General features: G+C 42.6%; 1 protein-coding gene across 2 annotated transcripts; it reads right to left on the bottom strand.

Moving 5' to 3' along the window:
* Positions 1 to 674: 674 nt before the first annotated feature.
* gabrg1 (gamma-aminobutyric acid type A receptor subunit gamma1) lies at positions 675 to 7,531 on the bottom strand. Of its 2 annotated transcripts, none has more exons than XM_071542888.1 (6): positions 7,404 to 7,531; positions 6,994 to 7,076; positions 5,432 to 5,569; positions 5,063 to 5,215; positions 3,191 to 3,387; positions 675 to 956 (listed from the first exon to the last, which is right to left on the bottom strand). In XM_071542888.1, exons 1-6 carry the CDS (start codon positions 7,529 to 7,531, stop codon positions 675 to 677), a joined length of 981 nt encoding a protein of 326 aa, XP_071398989.1. The 2 variants fall into 2 exon arrangements, with proteins under 2 accessions (XP_071398989.1, XP_071398968.1); XM_071542867.1 differs by having other exon boundaries at positions 675 to 1,034; positions 3,203 to 3,387.
* Positions 7,532 to 13,077: the final 5,546 nt, after the last annotated feature.

Raw genomic sequence — 13,077 nt, 5'->3', positions numbered from 1 at the left:
GGGCCAAGACTTCCTCTTCCGTGCGCCGGTCATTGTTTACAGTCCGATTAGCAACTTGAGATGCGAGAATGGAGTCGGAGTTGAGAGACGACGTCTCATATGCAGATATCTGTTCATAGAGATTAGCCGAAATGTCGTCTGGACCTAAAACACCTACAAAAAGTATCGATGTTTGTGTGTTGTGTGGAGAAACGTTCGACTCTCGTGTCTCAAGTTGCTAATTGGACTGTAAACAATGACCGGCGCACCGGTGTAGCATGGCCGTCGCCCCCAGAGTCTAATCGTCGTCAAACGATAGACGATGGGTTCCGAGATTGTACTAAGTTATCTAGGTTAGCTAGTTAGAATAGCTGCCCTTTCAAGTTCAAACCAGCCGTACTAGCCTATAGCTATCTAGGTAAGCTAGTTAGCTAGCCTGCTGGCCTTTCAAGATCACAAATGCCATGGTCATGAATGAGTGAAAAAAGAAGGCATTGCCATTCATATTTTGACCAGAGTTCCTTCATTGCTATACAAGTTTACCAGTTAGCTAGCTCCAAAAAAAACTGTGCTCTTTGGCTCCACCCATTGAGGTTTAGCTCAACCAATGCGATTATTTCTGCCTCCAGAGCCGCTCTGCCTTTGAGAAACGTCTATATCACTAAATCTCTATTCTGCCCTCTGTGGCAGTGGTTTTATAGATACAGATACCCTATCCAGTACACCAGGTTGAAAAGGCCAAAAGCGGTGGGAAAGAATATTCGCGAGTAAGAGTCAATCTTGGACACCCGGACGTGCATCCTGTTTTCACGCCAGGCACCTGAGCGGCAGTCGTCGAAGCAGCAGAAGAAGCTGGTGCAGTCTTTCCCGTCCAGACACTCGTAGGCATAGTCGTCCTCCTCGTGATACGGCACAATATTGTTCATCTGGAGTAGGGACGTTCCCGGACGGATGTTCACCATGCTAGATGATTTCTGCTGGGGGGGGAAGTTAAACACACTTGTTGTTGGGTTTGCTCTGATTTCCATCCTTAGATTTTTTTTTTTTTTACTTATCTAGGGAAGGTCGACAGAGCTCAATGCTCTTTTCCAGCAACACCCTGCTTCACATTTATACAGTTCCACACATTCACACTGGGAGCTGCTTAGTACAACCACAGTCTTCTACTGTTGGCCACTGGCTGCTGGGGAGTGCCCCAACACTTTGATGTTTTATCATGACTGAAGACTATGAATACCCTAACCCTATCACCATTGGGTAAAGTTTTTTTTTTAAGATCAGGATAAGGATCCTTCATGTTTGAAAGTGTGCTAATGTGTTAGCTGCTGAGTGGTAGGGAATGGCTGTGTGCCTTTTAGCCAGGGTTTCATGCTATCTGGTTAATGAATAAGTGTTGTGATTTGAATATAGCTTACAGGGATTTTCTGTAGGTTCAGTCCCAAAACCTGCTGGTGTCTTGTTAACTGTACAATGGCACATGCCCTCTCTTGCATTCCAAATAAACTGCCAAGTATATGTCTACCTGCCCCCAGGAACCTCAGCCTTACAAAGTCTTTTAAAATGGGATAGATACCATCTGAGTAAAGACCATTGGCATTTTGTCTGCTCAAAAGAAAATCACTGGATAGTTACTGTATTTAGCTCATCCAAACAAGACACCTTCATTTAAAACAGCCCTAAATCTAAATCAATTTGACTTGACTACTAGTATGAGGCTCTCTCACAGTCCTGTCACTAGGTTTTATTGTGGGTACAACAGCCCACTTTACTTGTTCGGATTGGCTTCTAAACTAAGATTTGTGAGCCAGGGAAGATTCATTCATGTAACTCTACAACATCAGAAAATTGGCAAAAGCAGACCCTGTGTTTAAGTTTTCATGCAAGCCCTGTTGGATGGAGTGAGGATGGAGCGCATCTGAAGCCAATTTCTTCTGCCAAACTGGTACACATTGGCACGCGTTCCTCTTTACTTTTGCTAGGCAGATAAGACGTTGCTGTGCTGATAGCCCATGTATTCAAGTTGTAGATGTAGTTTGGCCAAGAAATTGATGCCTGATAGATTTTGTATTGTTGTCCAATAGTGGAATTAAATTCTTTGAATGTGATTTTAAAGAATCTACTGTAACAACCCCATGGGGCCAGTAACCTTTTAATAAGGCTCTAATACAAAGAATACTTTTTGGTCTATATCCTAATCTGATTCAATTCAATTGCAGAACCCTCAAGTGCAGAACTGTAGCACTGTGACAGAGCCTTGTGATACTGTGACTAACATTTTCCACTGACATTAACCAGGAAATGTGCACATTTACAAGATTTATCTTAGGACAGAGTAAATGTATACATTTATCTGACCAATGTCTGTCGGTGGTTCTGCAGAATGAAAACAAAAGCTAATACATTTTCAGACAAGACCTCTAGACGTTGGAATGGCATGGTTTCTGATGTTAGCTCGCCAGACTGTTCATTCCTGTCAGTCTCCTCTTTCCTGAGGAAATAGGTATGAACTAATGCTTTATTCGTTTTTGTTAATTATTTTTACAACAATGTGATGAATTGAAACATTTTAATGCACACAGAAGGGGCATTTTTACATTTTTAAATCATAGCATATGCCCTGGCAGTCAAAAAACCTGCTGAACCAGTATGAGGTTGTGGTGCATTCCCAATAGGAAGCAGTAGCACAAGATACTCCAATGGGAACAAAACCTGCACACCATGAGGAATGTCAGCTGTGATTCCACCCAAGACTAGTGCAATAAATACAGCATATTAAGTCCTCTCCGTGTGATCACTTTGTTTGATTGTCTGAAACAAATCCAGTCATCTACTCACCCTCATGCCAGTTGAAACTCAGGTGAAGCCTGTTAGTCCATATAACACACAGGAGAATCACATGACTGCGCGTGCGCAACCATTTTTCAAAAACTGAAAACAAAGATTTTTCAAAAACAAAGATTTGCGCTAAATAATTTTGTCAATATCTGCCTTTTTCCACTCACTGTGCAATTATTGGCTTCAGGAGACTTCAGTTTTGTTGGAGAACACTGCTACAAAGTTGTGCTGGAAAGCTCCGGGTGTGTTTTATGGACTAACAAACTTCACCTGTGGTTCAACTGGCATGAGGGTGAGTAGATAATGACTGAATTTTCATTTCCTATTCCTTTAATAGGTTTCAAAGACAAAATGATGAAGTACTGCGTACCTGTGCGCTGTTGTTGGCCTTTGCCTTCTTGGTCTGTCTGTTGCTGGTGAAGTAGTGCAGAGTGCCATACTCCATAAGGGCAGCGAAGGTGAAGATGAAGCAGACAGAGACAAACAAGTCCATGGCGGTGACATAGGACACCTTGGGCAGGGACTTCCTGGAGATGGTGCTTAGTGTTGTCATAGTGAGCACTGTGGTGATGCCTGGATGGGACGTCACAGAGACCAATGCAGTCAGGAGAATATCAAATACTGTGAAAATAATGTGGTCTACTGAGATTTATATGTTAAAGCTGCACTAAGCAAGATAAGACACCCAGGCGGCGGTCACATTATAATGCTACACCTTGCCATTGAACTACCCTGTAGTATTCTGGAGGACTTTTATTTTGACAATGTAGTCCTCTGCAATGCCTCGCAAGTACGACCTCTGGGGCGGCCGGTAGGTTTCTCTCTAGCTAGTGAGATTTCAAGGCATAAAATATGTATAATGATGGGCCAAATAACTTGAGAAAAATATCGACAAGACAGAAGAACTCTCCTGTCAACAGTGTGTTAGGTGAGTGTACGTTCCTTTTCGTAAAATATTGACTGAGGTGGCGGATGTGCCGTGTTCAACCGCAGAGTTTCCGTTATGTACATTTTAATTATTGCCACCGCTGCTTCAGAACTTTATGAAATGTCATGAAGTCGCAATTACACGACTCTGCAGAGGGCTTTTAATTTGAAACGACGGATACAGGAAGTGGCGACACCCGGCCGAGGCGAGAGGGAGAGAGAGAAAGAAGAGAAAAAGAGAGAGAAAGGTAGATTAAGGCTGCATTCACACATAGCGTGTTTGATGTGAAAAAAGCGCGGCCTCGTATCAATAAACGATTGCATTTTCAGATGAGTTCGTTAAAATATTTCTCCAAGAAGAGAAATATGCCTGATCTCGATGAGGATAGATAGTCAGGTAACGTTAAGGGAAAGGGAAAGAAATGCCTTCTGGTTCTAAAATATGTAACGTGAGTGGTGGCTACTACAATATTTTAATGTTCTTACTGGTTGCGTGATCAAATATTTGTGATGTGAGAGAATTATCTAACGTTGCTCATTCTCAAATGTAACCTTATTAGACAAGTAGACAGGCAGGAGTAGTGGAGGCGAGTGGAGCAGGAGAGCAGAGTGGAGCAGGAGAGAGGGCAGACAGAGAGGAGAGTGGAGTATGTTCTAAAGTCTGTTTTGCAGTCAAGTGTCACTTTATTTCATATTTTTTTATTACCTATTGATATTCACACCGCCGGCGTACTACGCGCGCACCACCCAGGTACAACAAAACCCTTTCCCCCCACTGCTAAAAAAAATCCTAGAGGAAACACTGAACTGAAGAAAAATAGTGGCTCTTTACTGACCTAAAAAGGAGAAAAGAATATCGTTACTGACAATACCGACCAAGGTAGAGTCAGAAACTCTTTCCCCCCAAAACAACCTGTTATGAAAGAGCAAATCATAGCACACGTCGTCATTTGCTCTCTTTGGTTCGGACTTTATCAAAGTTGCTTTCACACCAAAATGATCCGCACCACGGTGTGAATGGAAGAGGACCGACACCGCCGATTTTTGGTGAACCTTTTGGAAGATTTTGGTCCGCACCCGAGTCCGCATGGCGTGTTCACACCAGTCGAAATGATCCAAACTTAGCAAAAAGGTCCTAAAGTCTGGACCAAATGATGCTGGTGTGAAAGCCACCTAAGTTGTTTAGATTTGGTGAACATTTGGACAAGAGGCACTTAAGTTACTTAGCACTTGGATAGTCTAACTGGCAATTAATCAGGTCACAAGGCAGACTGACACCCTGTTTCAGTTCAACTCTGTAGGATATGAGACTAGATCAAACCCAGAGATGTGCGGGCTGGGACTGCATCCTTGTTGATCCAGAAGGAGACCCAGGACAAGACCACGATCATACTGCATGGGATGTAGGTCTGAATGGTGAAGTAGCCCATCCTCCGACTCAGGTCAAAGAAGATCGTCATGATCACATATTCCCCTGGAAAAAGTAACAGCAAGATAAGAAAGAAATACAACCCAGATAACAACCTCCCCCTACTGCCGGTGACACCAATGCCCCAAATCCTAACAAATTAACCCCTTGAAAAACGACTGGCAAAATGTCCTCTTTCTGAAGGTCTAAAACTCAAACTGGTTCTCACAAGGATAATAGTACAAACACACACACACACAGTGCATGGCCATAATCTCTCACCTGACTGGGTGTGTGCCACATCGGTGGTGTTCCTCAACCCTACAAAGGCAAACTGGTAGAGTCTCCAGTAGCGCTGGTCTGCCACCTCCACCGAGCGCCTCTGCCAGCGGTACATGATCTCATTCTTAGGATAACCATCTGCAGATGCCCACGCGCACACACACACACACGCAGAAGATAAATTATTAGCACCCTCACTGATGTCTATAAGATCCATGAGGCAGCACACATCCAATGTCTGTACTGTACGTCACATTGCACTATGGCGAGGCAAAGGGGAGCATTCAAGATGGAACTGACCAGCTCGGCCTCATGGAATTTCTTGAAATGAGCATGTCTTCCAATGCAAATAATGTGCTGTGTGCACAAAAAGTGAGATAAATACATTTCCCCACCGGGTATTACATGATACATTTACCTACAAAACCTAAGGTTCAATTCCCAACTCACGCAAAGAAGTTTTCTTATTTAACCATGACCCAATCTCGGAACCCATCATCTATCGGTCTGACGACGATTAGACTCTGGGGGCGACGGCCAATATTTGGGGGTTTCCGGTGTAGCCAGCGGACATCCGGGCCAAGACTTTCTCTTCCGTGCGCCGGTCATTGTTTACAGTCCGATTAGCAACTTGAGACGCGAGAATGGATTTGGAGTTGAGAGACGACATCTCATATGCAGATATCTGTTTATAGAGATTAGCCGAAATGTCGTCTGGACCTAAAACACCTACAAAAAGTATCGATCTTTGTGTATTGTGTGGAGAAACGTTCGATTGGCCGTCGCCCCAGAGTCTAATCGTTGTCAGACTGATAGACGATGGGTTCCGAGATTGACCATGACCAAACTCTTACCCTAACTTTAACCAAATTGTTTTAGTTGCCTAAACCTAACCCTAACCCAGACTTTAACCAAAGTTGTTTTACTTGCCTAAACTTAACCATTACCTTTTCATGTGACCGTCAAGTGAAAATGGCGTGTCCAACTACTGTCACATAATCCAATTTGTGCTGGAGGAACGTAATCTTCGCATTATTTGAACCTACAACACGTTATCCGCATCTCAAGAGTTCATGCTCATTTCACAAAATTGTGCGAGACTGCGTCGGAACTGACATCTGTCCTCAACCCCCATGGAATGGTCTTGCATTTTTCACTGGTGCGCGGAGGGTTAAGATCATGACAAGACATGGGAAGCTAAAGCACGATGCAGGAGACGGATGAAGGATGACACAGACAGCATGAATCAGATCGGGGGGGAAAGGGTGCATAATTCATTAGTCTGTCAAGAGGAGATGGGACTGGGTGACCTCCTTTCTCCACCGGTGGAGCAGATGATAGATCGGTACAGGCTTAGAGAGGGCAGCCTCAAGCAGATGGGCCTTTTAGGGCGGGGGGGGGGGGGGGGAGAGGGAGGGCGGGGTGGGGAGAGAAGGACCAGGGCTTAGCCGCTAACACTAGCCCACACAGGAGCCCCCCTCTCTCTGGGCAAAGTTACTGAAGCTGAAGTCGAGATGACGGATTAAAACATGGGAGGGGGGGAAAGCGTTTCGAACACCTACAGCTTGAAAACTCCAGCGGACACGAGTGCTCGTCCATTGGAAAGTTATGCAGCTTAAGGTAGCACTCCGCATTAATAGTCAACCTGACAAAAACAGAATTGTGACAGAAAGAAAGCAAGTCTCAGCGTGTATTACATTGTGGTTTGTGGTGTGATTGAACATAATAAACATGTACATGTCCCTTTTGTCTCTCTTAATTCTACCAACAAATGCAGGAGAAAATAACAATGACCTTTAGATCATGCTTTGACAAATAGTGGGCACCTAAAAGAGGGCTACATGACATATACAGATGCACACACTAAAGCTGCACAAACAACAAAGGTTTCTGAGGAGTTGATAGTTCAAAAACACTACAAAAATGGCTACCAAAGTGGACACCCTCTACATTGGCCGCACGGCACGCCTACCTCAGAGTGTACATCACCCTGCCGTTGCTCCACAGCCTCAGGAGGCGATTTGGAGTGGTGATCCAGTGGGCGTCGGATTTCCGGGAGTTCCTGAAGAACGTGTCGGGAATCCAGATTTTGCCTACCATGTTGCTGTTGAGCATGAGCAGCTTCATGGAGCTGTTGAACTTAAGGCGGCTGTCGTACCACGTCTGGGCAAAGAAGATGTCAATGGTGTATTCCTGCAACAGAGTTCAGAAATTCATGCAAATACAGCCGATAGTAAAAAACTGACTTAAGTTACAGGATACTAGGGTTCAACAGATATGAGTTTATGAGTTTAGACTGAAGTCGGCTATAGCCGATATTTAGTGCCAATATTCCAGTGATTCTCAACCTTTTTCATATCAAGGACCCCTAATTTAGTCCACATTAGGGCCAGACCCTCATTTGATGAGATGTTGTCTCTCGGACCCAAATCTGTCAATATTTTTATTGTTAGATATGATTTTGTCCAGAATTCCATGACTATCTATATTGTAGGTAGAGAGATAACAGAGAAACTATGATCAAAACAGTCATTCTTGTACATTCTCTAATTGTGTTCACCTCTTGTAAATGAAATAATGGGCAAGTTTAACAATTCTGTTGAGAAGTAGAACCCGCACAACGAAGTAATCTTTGACTCTTTATTTCATGACAAAGTTTCGATCCATGATGGATCTTCGTCAGGTCAAATTACAATTGGTTTACAAGTTTAACAATTCATCAACTTCCTGGGGACCCCCTGCAACCCCCTCAAGGACCCCTGGTGGTCCCCGCACCCCACGTTGAGAACCACTGCTCTAAAGGATACTCTTGGAGGACAAACTAGTCTGGCTCACCATGTTAATGGGGTCCACTGGTCCAATGCTGTTGACATACACGGCTGTTTCAATCACTGTTGGCCTCACTGAAACATAACACAAGACCATCTTTATAGACACTGTTAGCAGCAGCTATACATATTTATCAGCAGTGCCAATCCTCTACCACTCTTCTGCAACACTCCTGCTGTGACTTGGTGGGTAAAATGACACCAACCACTGATGAGAGGGAGCAGTGACAGGGTACGAGTTGGGCAAGAGACAAGGAGTAATTAAGAGTGAAATAAGTCTGGGGCCGGTTGCAGATTTTCCTTAAAGTCCGAGTTAAGGTTTCCTTAAAATAAAATCGGTTGCACAAAACACCCTTAAGTCTTCTCCTTAAGGTTTCTTTAAAATGTTCACTTAAGTATTTAAGGTTTTCTCCTTATCTTGGTCTTATACTTAAGGAGTCCCTTAAAGTGAGTTAAACCGTTGCACAAATGGACCTCTTGGATGAACCTCTTCACCAGACTTCTTGAATTAATTTTTGTTGCAATTTCCTCCCACATTCGTTGTTTTCTGTTTGCTGTTATTTGCGGATCAAATTTACTTTTTAGTATGTGCTTTCTTTTATTGTATTCCTCCAGAAGTATAATCTTTTCCTCCTCTGACCAATTTGGTTTTCTTGTCTTCTTTTCTTCTGCCATTTTTTTACTATCTATAGGCCAACTCTGTGAGACGATAACAGGTGAGGTGATAACAGGTATCACAAGCGCAAGTGTAAGCAAACAAACGGTCTCCATGGAAACTACAGAATTTTACCGCTGTAAAATCTCTTTCAATGCAGTAAATGCCTTAACGTTTTTCCTTAACTAAGGAAACCTTTTAAGGGATTCTGTGCAACACCCTTAAGTAAGTCCCTCAGCTAAAGAGAAATTAAGCCTTAAGTGTCATACTTAAGGAGAAAACTTAAGGTGTTTTGTGCAACCGCCCCCTGATCTTTACCACCCCATAGCACAAAAACACTATAATATATCTGTGGGGGGTTAATAGGGTTGATGATCAATACCAATGACTCAACGATTACTTGGCCAGCTGCTGAGATTTAGGGCTGCAACTAACGATTATTTTCATTGTCCATTAATCTGTTGATTATTTTCTCGATTAATCGATTAGTTGTTTGGTCTATGAAATGTCAGAAAATGGTGAAAAATGTGGATCAGTGTTTCCCAAAGCCCAAGATGACGTCCTCAAATGTCTTGTTTTGTCCACAACCCAAAGATATTCAGTTTACTGTCATAGAGGAGGAAAGAAACCAGAAAATATTCACATTTAAGAAGCTGGAATCAGAGAATTTTGACGTATTTTTCTTAAAAAACCGATTAATCGATTATCAAAATAGTTTAAGCTACGACGGCTAAAAAGCCTTGTTCTCAAGGCAAAAAAAGCACATGACAAAGCAGTATTATTATTCCAGTATGGTGATAGATTACCTCTTCACTAGATGTTTCTGTTGCATCTCTGTTCCAATTAGACTAGCTTACTCCTCTCTTTCCCTGGTATACTAGTCACTATCAACCATGAACCATGTGTCCCCAGCCATTATTTAAAGCATTCTGCACTTCCGTTTGATCATTTTATGCTGTAGAGACAGAAACTGAGCCACAAATGCATAATTGATAAAAAAAAAAAGACAATGGGATTCTTGAGTATGAGTTTAAAACAGTAGGCTATTTTAGAAGCTACTGTATATATAATGTCCCTGGTGGTGGCAACACTTTACATTTAACACTCAGCTCTCTCTGTACTATCAAACGCCACAGAATCATGAGTAGAGACACAGTAATCCTCCAGCATTAAACTGCTTTGATCTAACCGGTCCCTTTACACAAGCAATCCTAATGAAACCTGCTCCTTACACCGACACTCTGCCTTACCATCAATCAACGACTTTGCTCCGCTACATCCTAGCCAATGTGCAATCAATCTGCTTAAAGAGCTTCACAAGAGCCGAGACACTGTACACATGCTGCTTTCTAAGAATAGGCTAGAGCTGGCAATGGGGGCCAATCAATGTAACTAAGAACATAAATAACTATAGATTTACACGCATGCCTGATTTAGACCACGCATGTCAGCTTTCAGCCCAAATCATCATGAAGAGCCATGTCAGCACTTTGATATCATGGGGAACTTGGCACTTTAAGGAGATCTTATATGTTTCATACACTGCGTTTACATGGACTTGAGTATCCCGGTTATGATCGGGTTTTTGAAGCATCCCGTTTTTTGTGTTCGCGCATGTAAACATCATATCCCGATTTCAGAAACCTGGATAAGCCCTTATCCCGGTTTTGAGAAACCCGATTATGCTAGCCGGAGTACGAGTATGATCAAAACCGGGACGAGCCTCATAACCCGGGATACTCAAGTCCATGTAAACGCAGTCATAGAGGGATCTGATAGCACCTTGTTTTCTTGTTAAGACTATTTTGAAACAATGGATTTACCCTTATTACTGTGGACAGCTGACATAGTGTTACCAAAAAAAACAGATTTCCAGAAGATGCACTGTACTTGCCTCCGATATCGGGCCGTAGTTTGTTGTCGTAGCCCAGCAGCAGTTTGTTCAGGATCAAGGTCACGTCGCTCTCGTAGACCTTCGGCGATAAAACCCAAGTCTTATTTATGGGGACGTCTTCGTAGTCCTCGTCCTCCTGTTTGCTGGGCCCGAACGCCGCACTGGGGAGAGGGAGGAGGGATAATTTAAGGGACAGAGGGAAGAGACCGTGGGATTGATTGGATGTGTGTGGATACCAGAGAGTATGGAAAGAGTGTGAAGGGAGGGAGTGGAACGGCTTTGCAGTAGTGTCAGTAGTGATAGAATTTCATTATTATCAGGGTGGAAAAGCCTCTGAAACAGCATTTTAGACCGTCATGGGACACTAAAACTCTCCACTGAAACCCACACTAATGGAATTCTTTTAGTGTCAAAACATAATTGAGTAAATAAAATATGCAAGAAAATAAAATTTCATTGCACACTTTTCAGACTCTTTTTATTTAGCTGTGGTAAGGAGGAACATCCATCATGACACGCTGATATCCAATATTTATCCGATATATGGCCGTTATCTGCAAACCAATATATCAATCTAACTGTGGTGTTTTGGTCAGAAACCTTAAAGCTGCACTACATAGGATTTTGAAAACAATTTGCATTTTGGGTAGTCTCTCAAAATATTTGTTGAAGCATTTGTGAGCCAAATTGCGATAGATAGTTCCTGTTCATTCATTCATTGTCTTTCCTCGCTCATTTCTTTTCAGGGTCACAAGGGGGCTGGAGTAGGGGTGGGCGATATGGCCCTAAAATAATATCACGATATTTCAGGGTATTTCTGAGATAATGATATTCTTGACGATATGACAAAATACTGAACAATATTTTTATTATTAATTTCAAGAACATACAATTGCAACAAAATAAGTGTTATAGTTTTGTATGTCAGCATAAACGTAACAGTTTGCCTTCAAATATTCAGTGAAAACTAAACAAAAATTATCTCTCAGTTCTTTAGTTTGTAAACAGCAACAGTAACTCAGATTCAGATTCAGATTCTGTTTTTTGAACTCACAGTAGCTGTTATTTAATATTGCCACTATTTTGCCATTATCACAATATGATTTTTTAAAAATCATATTAAAAAATTTAGTTTAGAGTCTATCCCAGCATGCATTGGGTGGAAGGCAGGGAGATCGGTGTCCAGTCCATCACAGGCCTGACACAGATAGACAGACACTCACATTCATACCTATGGGTAATTGTGGGACTGACTGTGGGAGGAAACCCAGGAGAACACGGGGCAAACATGCAAACTCCACACAGAAAGAACTGGAGCCGGGAATGGAACCTGGGACCTTCTTGCTGTGAGGCCACAGCGCTAAACGCTCCATAGATCATGTTGTGCATAAGTAGTTCCACCCCTCCTCTCCGTTTAGTCCAGTATTATTACAGGAATCTCCAAGGACGAAAACAAGATTTTGCTTATGAGGCATTTATTTGTTTTGTGCTTATTCAGCAAGCCTGAATAGGCTTTCTCAACAAACACTGAAAGTACCCTAAAGTCTTATAATTAGAACCTATTTATATAATGATCACTGCCATCAATTTCACTGAAGCCCATTCTCAGTAATCTTGCTGTTTCTGCAGTGTGGACTAGTCATGCAGCGTTTCTACACCATGCTCTTATTCTAGTGAGTCTAAGTCACTTGTACAAATAGTGTCAGGATTGAGAATCCCATGCAAACAGATGGAGGCTTTTAGTGTGCAAGTTAGGGAATGAAACAGAGCTGTAGGCAGGTTTGTGAGTCTCTCTTTTCAGCTGCCCTGCCATGTTGTTTCTATAACAGGCCGTTACACACGACTGAACTCTCAGCCGGTGCCAAGGTGTGCTGCTGCTGTTTTGTGTTAATGAACATGGATCTAATACCGTTAAGGGACCCGAGGACTTGGCACTGAGCCGAGGCCGTTCAACAGCCCCTTCCCCAGACTGCCTCTAATTACAAAGGACACAGCCAAAGCCATGGCAAAAAAAACAAAAAAACCCAGTGCAGCAGAAGTGAACCCACTCTATGCTATTATTTGGACACAATGATGACATTGCACAAGGCTACACAAGCTGACTTTGTTTATCTGCACCCCATCATTTAAGAATGACTGGTCTACTGAATACGCATTATTCAAAAAAAACAGCAGTGCCAACAATTTTTGCACTTTTGTTGCCAAACATTTTGCAAACTCGAATTTATGTTTGCTTCTAATTAGACACTTCAAAGCATATACTCCAACA

This window comes from Centroberyx affinis, unplaced genomic scaffold (genome assembly GCF_046629955.1).
Source record: "Centroberyx affinis isolate AG114_WGS23_722 - 3 ecotype Tasmania unplaced genomic scaffold, CSIRO-AGI_Caff_v1 ptg000021l_1, whole genome shotgun sequence".
NCBI classification, from domain to species: domain Eukaryota; kingdom Metazoa; phylum Chordata; class Actinopteri; order Beryciformes; family Berycidae; genus Centroberyx; species Centroberyx affinis.
This window is presented reverse-complemented; position numbering and strand designations above follow the sequence as displayed.

Excerpts from the sequence above, each read along its gene's own strand:
- gabrg1 (XM_071542867.1), bottom strand. The coding sequence starts at position 7,531 with ATGGTAGGCAAAATCTGGATTCCCGACACGTTCTTCAGGAACTCCCGG. Across the intron at positions 5,216-5,431 it reads TGTGGCACACACCCAGTCAG|GGGAATATGTGATCATGACG; the intron begins GTGAGAGATTAT and ends TACTTTTTCCAG. Across the intron at positions 3,388-5,062 it reads CCCAGCCCGCACATCTCTGG|GCATCACCACAGTGCTCACT; the intron begins GTTTGATCTAGT and ends CGTCCCATCCAG.